At 39.0% G+C, this 22,614-nt stretch overlaps 1 protein-coding gene across 1 annotated transcript in view; it reads right to left on the reverse strand.

The window, feature by feature from the left end:
* The window catches only part of PLA2R1 (phospholipase A2 receptor 1), a 163,705-nt gene that overhangs the window by 111,650 nt on the left and 29,441 nt on the right, over positions 1–22,614 (reverse strand). Inside the window, exons 2-3 of the mRNA XM_069080124.1 lie at positions 17,999–18,382; positions 14,118–14,291 (exon numbers count right to left, since the gene is read on the reverse strand). Coding sequence (XP_068936225.1) covers positions 14,118–14,291; positions 17,999–18,382 — 558 coding nt within the window. The remainder of the gene's footprint in view (positions 1–14,117; positions 14,292–17,998; positions 18,383–22,614) is intronic.

Below are 22,614 nucleotides of genomic sequence, written 5' to 3' on the forward strand. Positions count from 1 at the left end.
AATAAATATTTATTCTGATTACTAATAATATTAATAACAGCTAATATTTATATAGCTCTTTGAGACCTGCAAAGCACTTTATAAATATTATCTCATTTAATCTTCACAAAAACCTTGAGAGACAGGTGCTATTTATTACTCTCATTTTGCAAGAGCAAGGGATAAGAGGTGAGTGGTCCATATGTTACACTGGAATTCTCATTCTATTTACAGAAATCAAGGAAGACCCCAAGAATGTTGAGAAGACACCCTATGCCGCATTTATGGGAGGACAGGGCAGGAGTCTCATTGTGGATTGGCAGGTATGGATGCATTGTTATATATAGGTGGTATAGAGCATAGAGCACTAATATTGGAATCAGGAAGACAAATTCAAATCTGGTCTCAGGTACTTTATAGCTTAACAGCTGTGTGACCCTGGACAAGTCACTTAATCTAGATCTGCCTCAGTTTTCAACTGTAAAATGGGGATCATAATAGTATCTACATCTTAGGGTTGTTAAAAGGATCAAATGAGATACTTACAAAGCACTTAAACACAATATCTAGCATACAACAGGCATGTAATAAATGTTCATTTGCTTCCTTCTTTCCTATATCATTGAAAAACAAGATAACAAACCCATTTGGTTATAACTACTGAATGCTGTGGTTTGGAGGTTTTAAGGCTGGGCCAAACATAATCAGCATGGGGAATTCTATCCACAGAGGCAGATTTACAATTTGTCTCTAACTTACACGCTGCCCAGAACACCACGAGCTTGATGATTTACCAAGGGTTGCACAGCGTCTGAGGCTGGATTTAAATTAAGGTCTTCCTGACTTCAGATTCAGGGCCCCATCCCTAATGCCATGCTGCTTTTCAGCATAGACTCTATCTTCTCCCTTTGTTTTTCTATAATTGGGCATATTTTGTCATACAAAGCTCTGTTAGAAAATGCTATCCACAATGACAAGAAGAGCTATGAAACTCTTTAACATGGTAAAATATACAGTGCTTTTATATTTATATACCATGTAGTATTTTTACACAAGAAATGACAGATATGAAGAATATCTAAGAAAAATAAAGTCAGCATGGCATGGTAGATAGAGGCAGGTTCAGACTCAGGAAAACTTGGGTTCAAATCCTACCTGTCTTTGATATTTCCTGGTTGCATCACTCTACGCAAGTCATTTAACTCTTCAGTGAACCTAGGCAACTGCCCAGGACTATAATTTGCAGAATAATTGCCTATTTTCACCAGTAAAAATTCTTTTTCTCAATCCTTACAGTAGTGAAAAATACAACTACAGACAAAAGAATAATTAAATAAAGCAAAAGTCTAGGCTAAGAAATATAAGAAGACTTAAATGGAACAATTGTTAAATAAATGTAACAGAATCAGAAAAATATCATACACGTTCGCTATCACAATGTAAGATAATAATAATAATGTTCAAAGCAACAAAATCCAAAAAATGAAACAGTTCAGACAGGGATATGGAAATAAATAGGGCATCTTTGTTGCTGTGTTGTTAACAATAAAATATGCTTATTTTAACAAAATAAAAAACTTTAACAAAAATTATATGTTATTTGAGGAATGTAATAGGATTTATAGTTTCAATCATTTTCTCTTCTTATTTGTAATATTTGAATATTTTTGTTGATGATTAACAAGTTTGGAATCATTTTTTTAAATTAAATAGGATGTTGAATATGAATGGATGATATTTAAAAAATAAAATTAAGGGGAGAAAGAGGAATATATTGGGAGAAGGAGAAAGGTAGATATAGGGTAAATTATCTCACATAAAAGAGGCAAGAGAAAACTGTTACAATGGAGGGGAAGAGCAGGAAGGTGAAAGGGAATGAGTCAACCTTACTCTCATTGGATTTGGCTTAAGGGGGAAGAATATATACACTCAATTGGGTATCTTACCCTACAGGAAAGTAAGGGGGAAAGGGATAAGAGGGGGAGTTGATAGAAGGGAGGGCAGATTGAGGGAGGGGGTAGTCAGAAGCTTTTGAAAAGGGATAGGGTCAAAGGAAAAAACAGAATAAATGGGGGGCAGGATAGGTTGGAGGGTAATATAGTCTTTCTCAATAAGACTACAATGGAAATGTTTTGTATAACATGTGTAACCTATATTGAATTGCTTGTCTTCTCAATGAGGGTAGGTGAAGAGGGAACAAGGGAGAGAATATGGAACTCAAAGTTTTAAAAACAAAAGTTAAAAAATTATTTTTACATGCAACCAGGAAATAAGACATACAGGCAATGGGGTATAGAAATACATTTTGCCCTACAAGAAAGTAAGAAAGGGGGTGAGAGGGTGGGAATGGGGGGGGGGGGGGGAAAAAGGAAGGGGGGGAGTGGGGAAGGGGTAAACAGAATGCAGGCCATCTTGGGGTGGGGGGAGGGGAGAGATGGGGAGAAAATTTGGAACTCAGAGTCTTGTGGAAATGAATGTTGAAAACTAAAAATAAATAAATACAAAGAAACTCACAAAAAATTAAATTAAATAATTTTAAATATAAAAATTATTATTTTTTAATGGAAGTGGTATCCTGGGATCCATACCCTTACTAGCAACTTCAGTTTGTGTGGAAATTTTCTTTTGTTTCTCATGCTTCTTGATATTTATTCCAAATTTCCAAATCATTCACCTGCCAAAACAACCCTAAAGCCTCCCTGCTGGGTTAGACCGGCCTTTGAAATATGCTGATTTTAAAAACATGCTTAGATACTGATTTGTCCTTTAATTCATCACCTTCCATATGCACGCTCTCCTTCCCCAGCTGGATCACATCTTACACGTCTCAGTATTCCTAGCACAGTACCTAGCATTGCACTTCGAATATACTATCTCAGTCAATGTTGACACAGACCTGGAAGGGTCCTCTGAGGCCATCCAATCCAGGCCCCTCATTTTACGATGAGGAAATTGTGGCCCAGGGATGTTAGATGACTTTTCCAATGTCACACAGGTAATAAGCAGCAGAGACGACATATGAACTTGAGTCCACCGGCTACTAAGCCAGGGTTCTTTCAATTCCATACAGACTGTTTTTACTGATTGTGTGTGATGATGAAGCCAGGTTTTTATGCATTACAGATTAAAATTTTACTTTTCTGGTTGGCCTTTGGGCAGTCTTCTGACTATAGAGACGTAACCCCCTGTCCCAAAGTCCATTGATATGAAACTCTTCATTGGTGGAGATAAATGCCCCACTTTGTGCAAAAGGCAAGTGAGTCGGTGAGAGAGGAGAGAGGAGAGCTCTTTAGGTACTCAGCACCAAAAGGGGTGCTTAGGAAAATCACCAGTTGATTCTTAGGAGTCACAGAGTTAGAGCCAGAAGGTAAAGGGTCCCTTAGAGGTCACCTAGTCCAGTGCTTTCATTTTGTAGAAGAGAAAACTGAGGCCAAGAGGTATGAAGTGCCTTGTTCACTGTCACACACTTGGTTAATTGGTGTAGCTAGGATATGAACCCCATAAATTCTCTAATTCCAAATCCAGCTAGTTTTTCTATTGTACCACCCTACCTCTTTGACTATGCAGGGCAAAAGGCATGGCAGTCAAAACCAAATTTAGCCACTTACTAATGGAAGTTAGGTAATCTAATATGTACACTGAGTCCTTTATCATCACCTTAAGTAATCAAAACCTGCTATTGCCAAGGGGGGAATGGACCTGCCAAGTTAGGATATTGACATTTGATGAAATTTTGTGTCAGTCTGTGTTGGTAATGTGTAGAGGAGGGAGACAATGCTGCTGTTCTCACTCTTTACCCACTCCTGCCCCTCACCTCCTTCTACTTTCTACATTTTCCATACTCTCTCCACTCATAAACCCTTGATCAGGCAGACCCTGATAACGGTTAGAGTCAGAATCAGTTTGGCCTAGGGGATGGCTCTAACCTCCTGGTTAGAGACCTTGCTTTCAGTCTCTCCCCTCCCAAACCAAGGTCTTGACAGCTACTAAAATCATATGGCCAAGATACAGGTTTGATCATATAACTCCCTTAATCAAAAATCTTTATTGTCTTCCTGCGGCCTTTGGAACAAAGAAACTCAACTTGGCATTTAAAATTCCTTACATTCTGGCTCTAGCCTCCCTTTCCAGACTTAGTTCACCTAGGTCTCCTTCATACAACCTATGTTCCAGTTATACTGGCATTTGTTACTACTTGTTTGCCAGCTAAATTGGCAAACTTGCTGTCTGCCAAACTCAACCTTCAAATCTCTCTCCTCTGTGCCTTTGTATATGCCTCTTCCTGTATGCTTGGAATGTACTCCCTCCTCTCCATAACTTAGAATCCTTGGTTCCCTTCAAAACTCAATGTGAAATGTCACATCTTATGGAAAGCCTTTCACCTAGCTTTTAGTGTTCTTTCTCCCCTCAAACAATATTGTATTAATTAATCTCTCCAGTAGAATTTAAGCTCTTTGAGGGCAGGGACTATTTTTCATCTTATTTTCATATTTTCAGTTCCTAGTATACTGCCTTGCACACAGTAGGTGTTTAATAAATCCTTGATGAATTCTGAATTGAATCCCCTCACAAGGTCCTACTTTCCCTCCAGATGCTGGGTTGCTGGGAAAGGGGTATTTCGTTGAGGTGGCCACAAGGCGGCCCATGGACTCTTCACCCGGTCAGTAGGAGGTAAAGCTGAGTCTGTCAGAGGTTCTGGGGGATCCTCACCAAACTTGAGATAACTGACCAGTGTGACTGAACTTTCCCTCCCCCTACTCAGTAACTTCTCTGCTCAGTTCACCATTTTAGAAGGAAGGGTAAGGGAGAAGTGAGCAACAAGCCCATCTCAGATGTCTAGATTTTCGTCAAATCAGTGTGATTTAGGGGCCACCAAACCCTGCCTTTCCCATGGGGAAGAGCTGTCACCAACAGCAAATCACTTGCATTTATAGAGGCCTTCTCTCCTTTAAGGTACCACCTCCTCCATGAAGTCTTCTTTTCTTCTCTCTAACTAGAAATAATCCATCCTTCCTTGAAGTTCTTAGATCACTCTGCTTGACTTCACCTATGTATGTATTTAATCACACCTTCAGTAATTACAGTTTTTGTGTTCAAGTCTTATCCCAACCCCCCAAATAGAATGTAAATTCCTAGAAGGCAAGAACTATGTCATCCTTTATGCTTTTATTGCCATTATCTAGAAGCTTTTGCTCTGCTCAAACTCTAGGATTCGGATGATTTCCTTGGTGTGGGAACTTCTTCCATTGGTGTTGGATCATAGGCCTTCTAGGACTTAGCAGAAAGTTTCATTCAACTCAGTTCAATTCAACCCCTCTGGAATTAACAGTAAGTTTCATGAGTTAATACAGTGAAGAAAAAAAAATCACCTAGTAGCCAACCTTCTGCTGGAGCTTTCCTCTACCTAGCTTAACTCATTCTCATTCTACAATCAATCAACATTTATTAAACACCAACTATATGCCAAGCACTGTACCAAGTACTGGGGATTCAAAGAAAGCAAAAGACAGACACTGCCTGCAAGATCACAATGTAATGGGGGGAACAAACAAACAAATATGCATAAATTATCATATGCATAATATGTATAAATTATGTATGTGTGAATATGTATATTATAAATACATATATGAATAAATTATTATTGTTGTTCAGCCATTTTTCAGTCATTTCTGACTCTTCATGACCCCAGTGAATTATTTCTTTACAGATGAGAAAAATGAGGCAAGCAGGGTTTGGGGACTCATACAGCTAGTAAGTGTCCAAGGCCAGATTTGAATTCAGGAAGATAAGTCCTCTGGATTCCAGGCCTGATATTCCAGCCACTGTACCACCTAGCTACCTTGTACAAACTATACATAGCATAGATGAGAAATAATGAACAGAGGGAAAGCATTAGAATTAAAAGGGGTTTGGGAAACCTTCCTATAGAAGATGGGATTTTAGTTGGGACTTAAAGGAAGTCAGGGAAACCAGGAGGAAGATGAGGAGGAAGAGCATTTCAGGCCTCGAAGACAGCCTGAGAAAATGCCCTCAGTTGAAAGATGAAGTGTCTTGTTCATGAAACAGTAAGAAGGCCAGTGTCATTGGATTAAATAGCACATGGTGAGAATAAGGTATAAGAAGGCTTAGGGGTGGCTGGGTGGTGCACCAGACCTGGAGTCAGGAGGACCTGAGTTCAAATCCAGCCTCAGACACTTAACACTAGCTGTGTGACTTTGGGCAAGTCACTTAACCCCAAATTGCCCTGCCTTCTCCCCTCCAAAAAGTAAAAAAAGACATGTCAACACTTCTGGAGACAATTGAGCCCCATTCTACCAAGGAGAAAAGTTTCCTAACCTGATATGGGCTAACATTCACTTATGGAACAGGCCTTCCACAGGGCACAGTGAAAGGCTGGGTAGCGTTTGGTTCAAACTTTGGAGTGAGAGAATTAAGGAGGATGGGAATAAGGAATTGAGAGGTAGAGGGTAAGGAATGTGATTTGGATAGTGACTTGTAGGTATTCAGAATTACTAGGATATGAAAGGCATGACCAGGTGTGAAAATATTCACCATTAAATGGAGGATGTCACTTCACTTCCTAAAGGAGGCTGGAAATTGGGCTGAAAACAAGTGCAGTATGAGAAGAGAGGCACATGGTTAGACCATCAGAATGGAGGTCCCACTTCAATACTCCTCTTGCTTCCAAAAGGTAGAGATCAGGCAGGAAAGGGTACATACAGCATGAGATGGAAGTAGAATCTGCATAGAATGAAAAAGTCTAGCTCTCCATCACCTTTTCTCTTCTTTCAAGAGCCAGATGCATCAGGAAATAGAATGCCTGAGGTCAGAAGAAATGTTTCTCCTCTTTGCACTGGAAGTTCTCACCTCTAGGTTAGGAGATGGGGCAGTTACCACAATTATCTTAGCACAGATGGAAATCACTGCTTTGAGGCAGATAGAAATATCCAGTCCCTTGCCACCTTGCCTCAGGTGACATACTACACACAGCAGGAAATGAGAGTGCAAGGCCTGTGGTCAAAGGAATGTTTGACTCCTTTTCTGATCTGAGAAGACTGAGACTTCCAAACAGACAATCTGTCATTGAGCTTGTCCAAGAAACCTTCCAATTGATTTATATTATTGAATGTTTCTTATTATGTATGCCTGTTTGTACCATGTTGGCATAACCTTGGGAAAGGGCTTCTTAACCTGAGTTCCATGGACCCCCAAAAGAGCCTTGGATAGATTTCAGGGAGGGGTCTTGTGAACTTGAATGGGAAAAAAATTATATCTTTATTTTCTTTATCTTCTAACTGAAATTGATCATTTCCTTCTATTATTAACGAAGGCAATAAACCACAATAGTATTAGTAGCACCTGGGACTTTGTTACCAATAAAAGTCACAGATTTTTTTCCAATCCCATTACAGTTGCTATAGATATTTCAAAATACTGTCTATGCTCATTGCAGTTTTGAAATGACTATAGCTGTTAGATTTGCTGTTAGGTCACATGTGACTGAAGTCTTCCTGTCTACAGACTATTTCAATATGATTGGTTTCCTTCTAATCCTATTTTATGCACTTACAAACATTCTTCTGAGAACGGGTCCATAGGTTTCACCAGACTTCCCAATGGATCCACGACTTTGTGGTTGTAGGTTGTCCTTTGTTCTGGAAGAGGACCATGACATCAGGGAGATGATGACATGACTTTGCACTTGACTTTGATTTGAGGAAGGGAGGGCTGTGCAAGGTCACCAGCCTCACTGTCTGCTCCAGAGTCATCTGGGTCCAGTGGCCAGATATGGATCATGACGACCAGAGACGGCCCAGGAGGCAGTGGGAAACCTTGGTCTTTTTAAGTTAAGGTCTTTACAAGTTCTCACTTTGAGTGAGGCAACTCCCATTCAGTGAATAGGCTTCTTTAAGAAGTGAGTCAAGGAATGGCCCCTTTAATTAAAAACAAAACAAAACAAAACAACCAAACTAGGAGGGGAAGACCCTCGGGGTTGCTGGCCAAAAGAGAAACAGTTACTATTTACATTTGCTCTGAGCCAGGAGGGCCCCCAAAATAACCATTAAGTGGATCCATTATACAGTAAGATCAAGATTCCTTGATGGGGAGACTCCAAAGTCACTTCCATACCATAGTGAAGCATCAGGATAGGACCCTGTACATGGTAGGTGCTTAATACATGTCTATTGGATTGATTTGCTTTCCCCTTTGCCTCTGAAAGCAGCATGTAAATGTAAAAGACCATAGGCCTTTTCTGGAAGAAGGATAAAGTTGTTAGTAATGGCTCTATGAGTCCCCTGAATGCAGAAAAACTCTCAGAGGCAGAGAATTGGAATAATCATTAATATTTTGGGTTGTTTTGCGTCCTCAAAGATTTGGAGATTTTTTCAACATATTTCCAACCAAAGTTCATTCATGCTTTTAGTATGTGTCACACGAGGGCATCAAAATTAGGTTGTCAGCTGTGCTGAATCCAAACTATAAAGTAAATGAAATCTCTCATAATTTGAAGGGAAAAAGAAAGAACTGAGGGAAATCACCTTGTCCTACTCTTACAAAAATCCTTAGGTTAAAGGAACCTAGAGTAGTAATGGAATCAGAGAAATACAAGGTAGGAGGGAGCTTGCTGTTTTTGGTGTCTAATCCAACCTCCAATCTCTTACCTAATACGAAGCTAGGTGGATGAGTGGATAGAATATTGGACTTGGAGTGAGAAAACTTGAGTTTGAATGCTGCCTCAGACACTTAACTAGTTGTGTGACTCTGGGCAGACCCCTTAATCTCTTTAAGCTTTAGTTTCTTTTTGTAAAATGATGATAAAAATAGCACCTCCTCTTGCAGGGTAGTGGTAAAGAACAAAGGAGACACATATATAAACCTATTCCATTTCAATAATAACCACTCCCATAATGATGTAACTTGGTATACACTATATATCACATGCAAGGTATAGTGGGAGGCTCCACAAAGAAACCCAAACAGTAGCTGTTCTTAAATGTGTTACATTCTGGGGGTAAGTAGGTTGGCTATAACATGTGCATTGATAAGTAAATACAGTAAAAGTCTAAACTTTTTAAGGCTGGATTTCCATAACTTCCATTGATGATCCGTATCAATCCCTTATCTAATCTGGATGCATTCTAGTGAAAATAAATGAAATTCCTAAAAGGTAGGGCTCTATACTTTCTGGTTTTTTTTTTTTAGAATAATCTCAGATCCCATCACATTTTTCATAGAATCCATTTTCCAAAATTTAAATATTTTAATTCTGAGTTTTTTATGCTTCATATAATAGCAACTTAAACTGACTGAAATAAGTTATAACAAAAATAGGCCATTGTGGCAGCTTGTGTCTTTGCACACTTTATCATACTTATCCTCTTAATAGCAGTGCCATTTTATCTACTATACAGTAGAGAGCCTCTTCTCCTGGATTTTCCCTTAGCCAGTCATTCCTCAATCTGAAATTCTATAGTTTGTCTTTCTACCCTAAGTATGCCACTTGGTACCTACCTGTCCTTTGTTTCTGACCAGTCATTTAGCTGGTAGAGACCACTCTGAACTATGATCTTATCCCATTTGCTATGGCATCCCAATCTGAAAACTTACTGGCTCTCACTCTAGTTCTCATCATTTAAGTTACTGATGAAAGTATGGTCATGCTATGCTGGGTCCTAGAAGAAGATGGCAGGTGTTACAATTCCTTAAACTGATGTGCCAAAAATAATTCCTAATTGTTGACTGACACACCAGTCAATTGTGCATCCACTAAATCCACCTATCTACTTATTCTAACAAAAAATTCCTGAAAGATTTACAAATACTTTTTCTTCAAGATCTAAAGAGATATTTGGCCTTTCTCACAGCAAGTAAGAAAACAAATCGTGGGCTAGTACTTAGCAACAAGGCTAAAAAAAAAAAGTTAACAGTTTACATTTTGCTTAATCAGGCAATTCTTAAAAACAAAGAAATACCATTCTACATTCTGGGATTCTTTGAAATACTTATATAGAAGAGACAAAGTATATGCATGGACTATTTAAAAAATACTTTTATAAGTCATCTTCAGTCATAGAAGCCTATTTTTTTTTCACTAACGATCTCCTAGTGATGCTATAAGGCTGAAAATCATGGAAAATTACTATTTCTGAAGAATCAAAATAGCATTTGACCCAAAGGTCAACAGAGTGATGTCTAGTGGTTGCAAGTAGACAAAAGCATATCTTTAACATGTAAGACATCACCTAAAACATATCATTGAGGATATGTTTGGAAAGGGAGGTGATCTCAATATGAAGTGAGAACAAAAGAGATAAAAGAGAGACAACCCAAGGTCTATGCTGATGCCCTCAAGTATTAAAGGAAGCAGAGGAAGGTCTTTAGTATGATGGGGAGATAATCTACAGGGAACTTATAAGAAGGGATAGGCAAGAATTACACAAAATTTGAGAGCGTGAATGGTCTGCAATCTACATGAGTGAAGGGAGTACCCACATCACTGTGCATGATTGAATTAAATATTTAAAGAATGCAAGCTAACTTCTTTAACCATCCTGTCATTGTTTGCCTCCATGAAGACAGTAAATTTCAGAGTTGGGTTTCAGGTACTGAATTATTACTTTTACTGGCCACTAGGAACAGAAAGCAACAAAAAAGGGAGAAAACTGGAAATGTAATTTAACACTGTAGAAATAAACCTGGCTTACTCATGTCTGAAGGAGAAAGGTCAGGGGATCTAGGCTCCAGCAGGCTGTCAAACACAGGAAGTTCCTTAGCTGAAGGATGTTAAGCAAACTGCAAATCTGAGGAGGCAAAAGCCCTAGGCATCACAAAGCCACAGTCTCCATGCAGGAGACATTAATTGGCTTCAAGTGGCAGAGTTCAGGTACAAGGCCACTTCCTGATATCAGGAGAATGTAACAGTTTTAATACACTGGTATGGTGTCTACTTTTCAGCTTACTAAAGTTGTGTGTGTGCCTCATTTTAAAATCATTAATCCAGGCATTTATCCACCCCAATGGAGGAAAAGTCGGATGAATAACACAAAAAGTCATTAGTGCAAATATAATTAATCCTTGGTTTAGGAATGAATGACATATTTTTCATAGCTGATTTACTCTCCCAAATCACGTATTTCTTAGGACATTATAAAATTGAATTTGCATTCCCTGGGTATACACTAACTCTACTACAATCCTGTTTTATTTTTTACCTAGATTATAAACTCCTTTAGCAGTGACATGGTATTTTGTATCATCTGGAATCCCCTACACCATCTAGCACAGTGCATTGTACATATCGGACACTTGAGGAATCTTAGTGGATTAAACTTTGTTTTAATTTTAGACTCAAACAACAGAACTCAAATACAGAATAGAGAAAAGAAAAAGAAACATTTCATAAAATTAAATACCAAGTAAGAAAAGGAAAAAAAAGTCTGTCACATGCACAGCAGAACATGAGAGGATTCAAAATATATAGCAATAATTTTTCATTTCAAAAAAGCCTGTATGATAAATATTACACAGTGTATTGAGAGCTGTCCATCTTTGTTTCCTTGTAAGTTTTCTTTTCTCTGATGTGTACTTTTTACTTTGCTTTTTCCCTCCTTCCTCCCTCCCCTCCAGAAGGTTACAATTAAGTGCAAATGTATTTATACATAGATATAGATATATACATACATATGTACATATATAGACACGTATTTTTCCTAACAAATTGTACATCTGAACTTTGTTTTTATGTTTGTGTATATTAGATTAACTTTCTGATGAATTGACTGATGACATAGGAAGGTGGCTCAGAAACGTGTTGAGTGGATAAGCCTGTCTTGGGAGTAAAGTTTTCCATGGATAATTCTATCCATGGAAAAATGTTATTTCAGTGAGCATAAATAAAGGCAGATAATCGAGAACTGATTAACAGAATTTGCCTTAATAGTTACTATAGCATTTTAATCTTTAAGATGCTGGGGAGGTTAGCTGGCTCAGTGAATAGAGCACCAGTCCTGGAGTCAGGAGGACCTGAATTCAAATCTGACCTCAGATACTTAACACAAAAATAGCCATGTGACCTTTGCAAGTCATTTAACCCCAATTGCCCTACCTTCCCCCCTCCAAAAAAAAAAGCAAAGAAAAAAAGATCTTTAAGATGCTTTATGTATGTTATCTAGTCCAATTTCAGCTTGACCACAACCTAGTCAGAAAGGTGCTAGTTATTATTTTCCCTATTTTACAAATGAAGAAACTGAGGCTGAGAGGAGGTAAATGACTAACTCAGAGTCACACAGCTAATTAATCCAGAAACTCTTACTTTCTCAGGTCCTTCCAGAGACTTCTGGGTCTCTCCCATTCCTCTGATTAGAGAGGGTAGAGGGTAGACAGTGGAAAGCTATTCTTAGACCTTCTATTTAAGAAGGGTACCCAGGGCAGTCCTCTCATCATTTCTCTTTTGCTTTTTTTTTTTTGAGAGGGAAAGTAGGGCAGTTGGGGTTAAGTGACTTGCCCAAGGTCACATGGCTAGTATGTGTTAAGTGTTTGTAGTCAGAATTGAACTCAGGTCCTCCTGACTCCAGGGACGGTGCTCTATTCACTGTGCCACCTAGCCACCTCTCTCTCATCATTGTCATATGGATTTTATCATGTTCTCTGGAATCTCATCATTCCACAAGATTTCATTAACACTGAAACCCATACCTACTCAGCTATGCCCCTCCTTGTTTTCTGTACACTCAGCACTTAGTAAGAACCTTCCATAGGGGTGGCCAGGTGGCACAGTGAGTAAGAGCGCCAGCCCCAGAGTTGGGAGACCTGGGATCGGTTCAGGGCTCAGATACTTAACACCCACACAAAATAACTGGCCGTGTAACCTTGAGCAAGTTACTTAACCCCATTTGCTTAGGGGAAGCCAGGTGGAGCAGTAAGAGTGCCGGCCCCAGTATCAGGAGACCCGGGATCAGTTCTGGCCTCAGATACTCGGCACCCACATAAAAATAACTGGTCATGTAACCTTGAGCAAGTTACTTAACCCTGATTGCTTTAAAAAAAAAAAAAAGAACCTTCCACATAGTAGGCATTTAATAAATGTTTATTGACTCATGGACTGGTTTATCCAGGGTCAACACAGCCAAGTGAACGAGGATTCAAACTGAGGCCTTCCTGACTCCAGGTGGAGTGCTTTAACCACTGTGCCTACATTTCCATATCACCATGGCTAAAAATAATCGAATAGTCTTTAAGGGATGAGTAATAGAATTATCTGAAAAAAAATTGTTGAAATACTGAAAGAGGGGAGACCTTAAGCTCCTAGGCAGTAGCAGCATAAGCTTAAACTTGGAGTTCATTCTTAGAAAGGTAAACAGGTTTTGAGAATGATCCTGGTCAATATGAATCAGATGCAGTCATTCTAGCTAGATACTAAGAAAAGCTTGGCAAAAAAAAATGAGTCTGGGATAATTGACATACAGTCTCCAGGCTAATTGGAGAGGGACATGGCATTTTGGGGAGCTGACTCACAGGGACATTGTGTACCTGGTTTTGATGATGTGACCAATGCAGTCAAACACCAAAACCTTCTTAGAAGTGGGTAGCCCAGGTGATCCATGTGGGGAGGAGGAAAAGTCTGGATTTGGTGAGATTAAAGAAGTCCATGAAAGAAAGAGTATATTGAAGGGATAAATGTATGTTTCAGGTCTGTTTTGATGTCTCATTAAAGGAAGCTGTTATTAATGAAAGCACTGAGTACTATAATTTAATGTAGAATAAGACTTACTAGCATAAGGCTCTTAGTTAGAATGCTTAATTAACATCTTCCGAAGCAAAGAAAACAGGACTCTAAAAACAGAACTATCCTTGAAGGGGATGCTTTTCCTGAGTGACCAGATGAAGGAGAAGGAGGGCACCATGTGCTATTACATTTTCTGGATCCCTAAATCCCAAAGTCTTATATCATAGCAACCCTACTACAGAATATTTGTGGAGAAATATGGCAAGGTAATGGCAATATCCAATTCTGCATTAATAGAAGTGATTTGCAGGCTGTAAAATATAAATCCCTTAGCTTTTCTCAAATAACTTTATATTTGTCCTTATCCTCCATTCCTAATATAGAGAGAATTGCAGATCATCATACTTACCAGGATCTGGGCAGAATCCCCATTTTTCATCTTTTTCATATTGGCTTGTTGTGGCACACCACAGCTGCCCATCTTCTCTGCCTTCTCGGGTGCATTCATAATGCCATTGGCCATTATACTGGAAAGGAAACACACATGGCATTCCATGGGAATTTCCTTTCACTGTGTATAATTCTACGACAGAAAAAACAAATTACAGAAGTGAGAAATAGTCAAGGAAGTATCTCCTAAATTTCCTTTTTTGAAATAAAAAAATGTTGCATATTTTTCCAGTCACACGCATTTCCTGGTCCCTAAGAGCAGTTTTTTTTTTCATTTTATTTATTTATTATTAGTTTCCAACATTCACTTTTATAAGATTTTGAGTTCTAAATATTCCTCCCTCCCCAAGACAGCATGCAATTTGATATAGGTTACACATGTACAAGCATATTAAACATATTTCCACATTACTCATGTTGTAGCAGCTAATTTTTTATCTGGCATTTTGCATTTTGCTAATTGCTCTCAGACTCACTGTCTCAGTTGATGATTATAGTAACCCTGTGAGATCATTAATGCAAGTACTATTATCATCATTTTCTAAAAGAGGAAACAAACTCAGAGAAGTCATAGTATCATAGGATCATAGATATAGAGCTGGAAGGGTCTTTGGAAACCATTAAATCTACCTCCCTCATATTATAAGTGAGAAAATGGAGTCTGAGAAAGGACAAGTGACTTGTCCAAGGTCATCCAGCAAGTGGTGGAAACAAGATTGAAATTCATGTGTCCAGGCTCCCAAGTCCTATGCTCCTCCCAGTCTACCATACTATTGAAATAAGCATCCAATCCATAGACTGGGAAAGGGCTCAACAAGTGATGGCATATGAATATAAGGGAATACCATTGTGCCCTAAGGAATAACAAAGGGAACAGTTTCAGAGAAACCTGGGAAGACTTGTACGAACTGAGCTGAGTGAAATGAATAGAATCGAGGAGCAATTCAAACTATAATAATGTAAAAAGATGTAAGAACTCAGATCAGAGCAATGACCAACAGTGATACCAGAGGACCAATGATGAAGTATCCTATCGACCTCCCCGTGGGGCAAGGTGGGGGGTAGGGGAAGTGGACAAGACCAGCACAGGAATTAGTTTGGCTTGACTGTGTATATGTGTTAGAAGGGTTTTGTGTTTTAAGTTGTGTGTATGTGTGTGTTCTTTTTTCAGGGAAGAGAAAATAAATGCTTATAAAATGAAAAAATACAATTGAATTAAAAATACACATGCAATCCTAGGGAGCATCTAAAGATTTACCAGAGGATCAACCAAAATCCTAAACCAAAAGGGCTAATCTGGCACCTCACTGAAACATGTAGGGGTCTAAAGGGGAAACTTGTTGCTTTCTGGAAGTCCTCAATTCCCTCCTCTTGTCATGAGTATGGCCTGGAGGAAAGTCTTGGTCTGCCTCTAGAGGCTTCATGCTATCAGCCAGAACTTTTAAATGCAGAGCATTGCACCAGGAGTTCAGTCAGTAGGTCGTCAATAATTTATTAAGTACTTACTATCTGCCAGGAGCTGTGCTAAGCTGAATGCTGAGGGCATGAAGTCAGTCAGTCAGTAACTAATCAGAACGTAAAACACAGTTTCTACTCCCAAGGACCTCACCTTGTAATAAAGGAGATAACATTTAAATAATTGTGTACTTCTAAGATACAGCTTATATATAATATATGCATATATACCTACATGTGCACACACATATGTATATGCATGTCACACATGGTATAATACGTAAATTTGGTCTGTGGCTTCCCCTTCCTCTAATATAAGTTCTCTACTTTGTTTGGTCTCTATATCATTTGGATTGAAGTAAATCTTCCTGTAACTCCATTCAATATGAAAGAAAATAAATTCTAGAGTTTGCTATGCATATGCACAGAAGAAATAGAATGAAAAAATAATTTTAGCATGTCTTTCATTGAATTGTCATTGATATTTTCTAGTTCAGTTTGAAGAGAGGTTTGTAACCAAACCTCATTCATTTGGTTTTGGTCAAGAGGAATTATTCTTTCAAAATTTTCAGATGAACTATACAACTCCCTCTCTTTTTACCCTGCATCCCACCCCCTCATCATTCTCATTCCAATTAACATTTTTTTCTCTAGCATGACTACTTTTGGAATATTTCAGTAGAAAATGTAGTTATTTACCAAATATTCCTCATACCTCTTGACAAGCTTTTTGTGCCCCAAGGGATAGAAACCATGCCCTAATAGTCTAGCTATGCTGTTGTTCCTTAGGGATACAGTTGTTTGTTTCAATCCACTTTTTATTCAGATTCAGGAAGTTAAACCCCACAGAGATCCCTTCTGTGGATGTATTCAGGCTGTGGGTGGATGAATGAGAGGTATAAAGGTGGGAAGGTACCAAATAAAGGCATCAATGTCCTGTTGGGAGGGTAGGTGGTTCTGCCTCCTACACAGCACCAACTTTACACATATAGTATCATTGTGCAACTGCTGATAGTCACTGGTCACAACTCTCCCTCACAATGTTTGCTTGTGGAGGTGAGAGACTGGTTTTGGATATTATGCCAGGGCTCCAGTCCTCCAGAACTCCCTGACATCTCTCTCCAGACCTAAAAGTCAGGTTGTCAAAGCAGAGGAACATTTATTGGAGAAGTCATATGATACACAATGGATATTCAATGGCAAGTATGAAGATGCAGAATTTATCTGTGTTTCTGTAACCAGGATATGGAGTGGGCATTATAGCCAGGCTGTGAGCAAGTTGGCCTGTGGATATGCCACCAGCCCCAAGAGGCAGCTTCAATATCAGGCTTGGAAAAAAAAATGAGAACCCTACCCAGGGTCCCAAAACTAGGAACAAGTCACTTTTGTCAAAGTGAATTTTTTTTTCCTTTTTCTTCTTTTCTTCACTGTTAACTTCTTTTGATATACAAGAATTCATCCCCCCTCAGTACTTGAAAATTGTAGTATAAATGTTAAAATAGACCTAGAGGAAGGCCTCTGGCCTGTGATCTATTGGGTAGATTCTCTGTGGATGAACTATGGGAAGACAAAGATAAGATTCAGAATAGTCTGGAAAGGAAAGGATGGGCAGCAATATGTGTTGATGAGGGGTTTTCTGTATCCAATGAGATCCACTAACTTATTCAAGGACATACTATAAATTACCCTTCCATTCTGGGGTTGTCCACTAGAATTTACAAAATGACTCCCATATTCATGGAATCATAGACATAAACTTAAAGGTCATCTGATTCAACCCCCTCATTTGAAAAATGAAACTGAGGCCCAGTGAGGTTGTTACTTGCACAAGATCACGCAGGAAGAAAGTAGTAAAAGATGGGAACCCAGGTCCTCTGACAATCATCCCAGAATTCTTTACGCAGCACCCTGCTGCTTCTAAAGATCCCTTTGCAGTAAATAATTATACAACTAAAAAGCAGTTATCATGGTTAAAATGCAACTGTTTTGTATGACTATACATTTTTCAGAATGGTTTCTATTTTCTTCCCTTCCCAATGGATGGGGGAGGGGGTAGAGGGAAGAAGAGAAATTGAGCTGAAAATAAAATAAAATTGATTTAATATATATTTTTTGCTTTTTGGAGGGAGAAAGGCAGGGCAATTGGGGTTAAGTGACTTGCCCAAGGTCACATGGCTAGTTAAGTGTCCAAGGCCAAATTTGAACTGAGGTCCTCCTGACTCCAGGGTCAGTGCTCTATTCACTGCACCACCTAGCTGCCCCTAAAATTAAATAAAAAAAAAGTAAGAAGTTCTCCAGTATTTATAGAAATTTATTAAAATGGGCATCGTTTCATAAGCAGTTTTATGATAGTGCTTATGAAAGATAAAAAGTTCCTCTTTTTACCTTGAAAAGGATGCTCACAGATATCATCACCCCCTGACATGTACTGCATCCACTTCTGGGTAGACTGTCTTGTGGCCACCACCAGGTTCCTGTCCTTTACCTCCAGCCTGTATTGGTAAGGGCCAATGACCGCCTTTCTGTAACAACGCCACCACATGGAAAAGTGGGTAGAATCACATTCAAAAAGGCCCAATGGCTGCTCCAGGGCACTGAGATTCAATCCTAGGCATGTGCTGGTGCCTATGTTATACAGGTGGCGTTTGGAAACCCATTTCCATAACATAGATGTAGTTGGTTGCTTGCAATTCTCCAGGGCCAGTCCAAATTTACTCGCTTGGATGCATGTCTTAAGGTCTTCATTCTGTATAATGAATATTCCCTTGCCTGAAAGAAAAATGAATATCTAGTGTCAGACATTTCACATGTAACAAACTGGAAATAAGTGCTTCTTTCTCTTTGTAATGACTGCTTGACTTCCCGATCCATAGCTTTCCAGTTCTCACAGTGACAACTTAATTTTGGTCTAAGGGGCTGGAGGGAGGGAATCCTTGTCTAGGGCTCCCGGACCAATGTGGCCCCTAAACATGGAACATACAAATGATGAGGTGCAGGTTCTGGGAACCCCCTTGAGCTCTCCTTGAATCTGTGAGGTACAGGCTCTGGGAACCCCCTTGAACTCTGATTGAATCACCCCATTTGATGAGGCATTTGCAGGAGGCCATAAGCCTTTCATTGTGGCTCTGCCCAAACCTTTGTTACTAGCTTGGCCCTCCATTGTCCATCTACTTCCCACCCTTGAGCCTATCATAATATCTATACCCAAATCAACTGTTACCTGACCTCATTAACTCCTCCTGAAGGCCCTCCCCAAACTCATTACTGGAGTCTGCCCTCATCTGACTCCTCCTGAAGACCCTAACCAAACTCCACTCCTAGACCACCCCTAGATTCCTCCCACAACCTTTCTGTATATAAGACCCATCTTGTCTCCATGTGGTATGAGAGCGCCATAGAATTTTCTAGCACAGACTTAGTCCAATACAAGCGAACTTTTAACAAACTTTGCTTTTCTTTGGCTGAGAGAAGACTTGAGTCGAATTCATCCGGCAGGACCCGGCATATTGGTATTTTGGGGTCTCAAGCACCCCTAACCCTAACCTCTTCACAAGGACCTCTGGATTAGCTCAAACATCAGGTTAACCTTGATGCTGATTCCCCTCTGACTGTACTTTCTTTTTTTTTTTTTAAACAATTGGGGTTAAGTAACTTGCTCAGGGTTACATGGCCAGTTATTTTTGTGTGGGTGCCAAGTATCTGAGGCCGGAACCGATCCCAGGTCTCCCAACTCTGGGGCCGGTGCTCTCACTGCGCATCTGGCCACCCTGACTTTGTACTTTCTATGTTGTTTCAGTCATGTCCAACTCTTTGTAATTCCATTTGGGGTTTTCTTAGCAAAAATACTGAAGTGGTTTGCCATTTCCTTTTCCAGCTCATTTTATAGATGAGAAAACTGAGGCAAACAGGGTAAAGTGACTCATCCAGGGTCACAGAGCTAGTAAGTGTCCGAGGCTGAATTTGAACTCAGGAAACGGAATCTTTCTCACCCCAGGCCCAGCACTCTAACCACTGTGCCAGCTTAGCTGCCTTACCCTGGTCCTAGAGATAGGATTATTACATTGCCCCTTATAACTAACATGTCTCATTCCTTCACTGCAATCAGTCAGCATTTGTTAAGCTCCCACTGAAGTACTGAGCCAATAACTGGGTCCTTGTCTTGATCACTATACCCTTGTCCCGGTACCCTTTGCTCCAGGCCTGGGGATCTGCCATGCTCTTGTCAACACCTCTAGGGACTGGTATCAGAGTTCTGCCTCTGAATTCAACCCCTAGTAGTGGAATCTCTGCCGTAAGAGGCCAGAGCTCTGTGATGGTGGTTCCCTCCCTCCTTGGATCACTGCCTGTTCTCTACTTCCAGACCTGCCTAAAGCTGACTCCCTGGATGCTGAGATCTCTAACACTTACCTGTTTTCTGCCACCCCACCCCCCTCCATCCCTTTTGCCTGCATCTAGAGGGTGGAGTAATAAACTCCTCCCAAAGCCTTCCTGTTTATAAAAGGCTAAGAACTTTCTAGCTAAACTCTTCATTTAAAAATTTTTTTTTGCTTTTTGGAGGGCAGTTGGGGTAAGTGACTTGTCCAAGGTCACACGGCTAATTTTTTTGTGTGTTAAGTGTCTGAGGCTGGATCCGAACCCAGGACCTCCTGACTCCAGGGCTGGTGCTCTATTCACTGCACCACCTAGCCACCCCGAAATTCTTCATTTTTCACCTGCTGCTCTGTTTGGTGTCAGTTCCAAGAACCTTATGCCTACCCCAGGATAAGCTCATCACCTGAAATGTCTATCACCATAGGGACTAACTTCGATACTCAATATCTTCTGCATACCTTCAGCTACCTCTTCCCCTCTGATTAGGGGGTTGGAGGGAAGAGAAATAAGTGCTTCCCAAAGTCTTCCTTTATAGAAGGCTCAGAACTTTCCAACTAATTGATAGCAAACAGAATGCCACCAGTCAGGTATCCTCTAGCTGTAAAATACATTTTGCAATATTTGCAGTAATATTTGCCTCACAGGGCTGTTGTAAGAAATATGCTTTTTAGATTTGAAAGCTAAGGGGGTGCCAATCATTGGAGAATGCCTAAACAAATTATGGGAAATGAATGAAATGAAATAATATTCTGCCATAAGAAATGATTAAAGTGAAGATTTCAGAGAACCTTAGGAAGACTTGTGTGGACTGATGCAGAGTGAAGTGAGCAAATACTAGAGTATAAATTGTTTATATTACAATATCAACATTGTAAAAATTAACAACTGTAAAAGAGTTAAAATTTTGGTCAATATGATAATCTACGATAATTCTAGAGGACCAACGATGTATCCTACCCACTCCCTGATAGAGGTAATGGACTAACATGCATAAGGACACACATTTTGGGATGTGGTCAATATGGGAATTGGTTTTTATGGACTATACTTATTTGTGACAAAGATTTTTACCTTGTTTTCCTTTTTTCTTTTTCCCTTCCCAGAGGAGCATTTGGGGACTTGGGAAGGGGAAGGGAAATGGAAGAGAAGGGAAAAAAAATTCAACCAAAAAAAAACACTAAAAAATGTTTTTAAAACTATCGGAGACCATATAAATATGATTTATAATAATTCATTATTAATGCATTCCAGATGTACTTTCCTGGCAAAATACTTTAATATCCTAAATTAGTTATCTGAAAGCTACTGCTATTGGCATGGAGTTAGAAATAAAATCAGAAGTGGAAAGGAGAATGAATGGTTTTAGTCAAGATTTTATTCAGAACATGAAGACCACTTTCCCTTGAGGGGGGTGCTCCTTAGAGCTTGTTTTTTTGTACATTTCCGGCTCATCAGTAGTTTTCTCCTTTATAAAGTGGAAAACGTGAATGAAATTACCTTGAAGGTCCCTTACTTTACTAAATCCTACTAAATTTCCCTCTATAGTATGACTTCAGACTTCAAAAATGACTAAGGTACTAATCTACTACCTTCAGCAGCAAAAACAAAGCAAGACAGACAAAATGACTCATCAATTCTTGTTCTTTTTTTGTTAAAAAATTTATTTTATGAGAAATTCCTGAACAACTTATAGCATATCAAAGCAATGGAATATTATTGCATTATAAGAAATAATGAGAACAAGAAATTGGAGAAGTATGGGAGTTGTGTGAAATGATGAGAAGTGAAGAGAGAAAAACCAAAGGAAGAGTTTATATAATGTCTACAACACTATAAAGGAAAACAGCTTTGAAAAACTTAAGAATCCTGATGAATAAAATGATAAATCAGGACTCCAGAAGACTGACTATGAAAAAAGCTTCCAATATTTCTTGGCAGAGGGCTGATGGGCAAAGTACAGTTCTCAGACCCATGGGGATACCGAAACCTTTTCAGAAGGTCTTTAAGGTCAAACTATTTTCATAATACGAAGATTTCATTTGCCTATTTAAAAGACTCCATCCTTTTTCAAATGCATATGTGTGAGACCAGATTATCTTCATATACTTCAAAATAACATATCACAATAAATTGAATGATGAAGCAGATATGAGAGTCCTTCTGTCTTCTACTGGGCCAGGCATTATTAAAGAGATTTGTGAAAAGGTATAAAATTAATGTCATTTTTCTCACAAAAATGATAGGTTTTAGAAAATATATTTTTCATAATCATATGTTAACATGTAATGGATTTACTATTACTATTTATAATGAAGTAATAAATACTATATTTTAAAATTTTATCAGTCTTGCTTTATAGATAGATAGATAGATAGATAGATAGATAGATAGATAGATAGATAGATAGATGAATGGATGGATGGATGGATGGATTGATATAGATATAACCAATATAAAAAAAGACTCTGAGGTACTCAATAATTTTTAAGAGTTTAAGGGGTCCTGAGACCAAAACATTTGAGAACCACTAGACTAGAGGTAAAAAATGAGACACAGTTTTTCAGATTGCCAATTTGTGATTAACTTATTTTGTAAAACTATACATATTTACTATTAAGGGGGGGGAGTTG

The sequence above is a fragment of the Petaurus breviceps genome, unplaced genomic scaffold (assembly GCF_028583685.1).
Source record: "Petaurus breviceps papuanus isolate PSGF00001 unplaced genomic scaffold, PetGlider_PUasm1.0 91133, whole genome shotgun sequence".
Taxonomy (NCBI): Eukaryota; Metazoa; Chordata; class Mammalia; order Diprotodontia; family Petauridae; genus Petaurus; species Petaurus breviceps.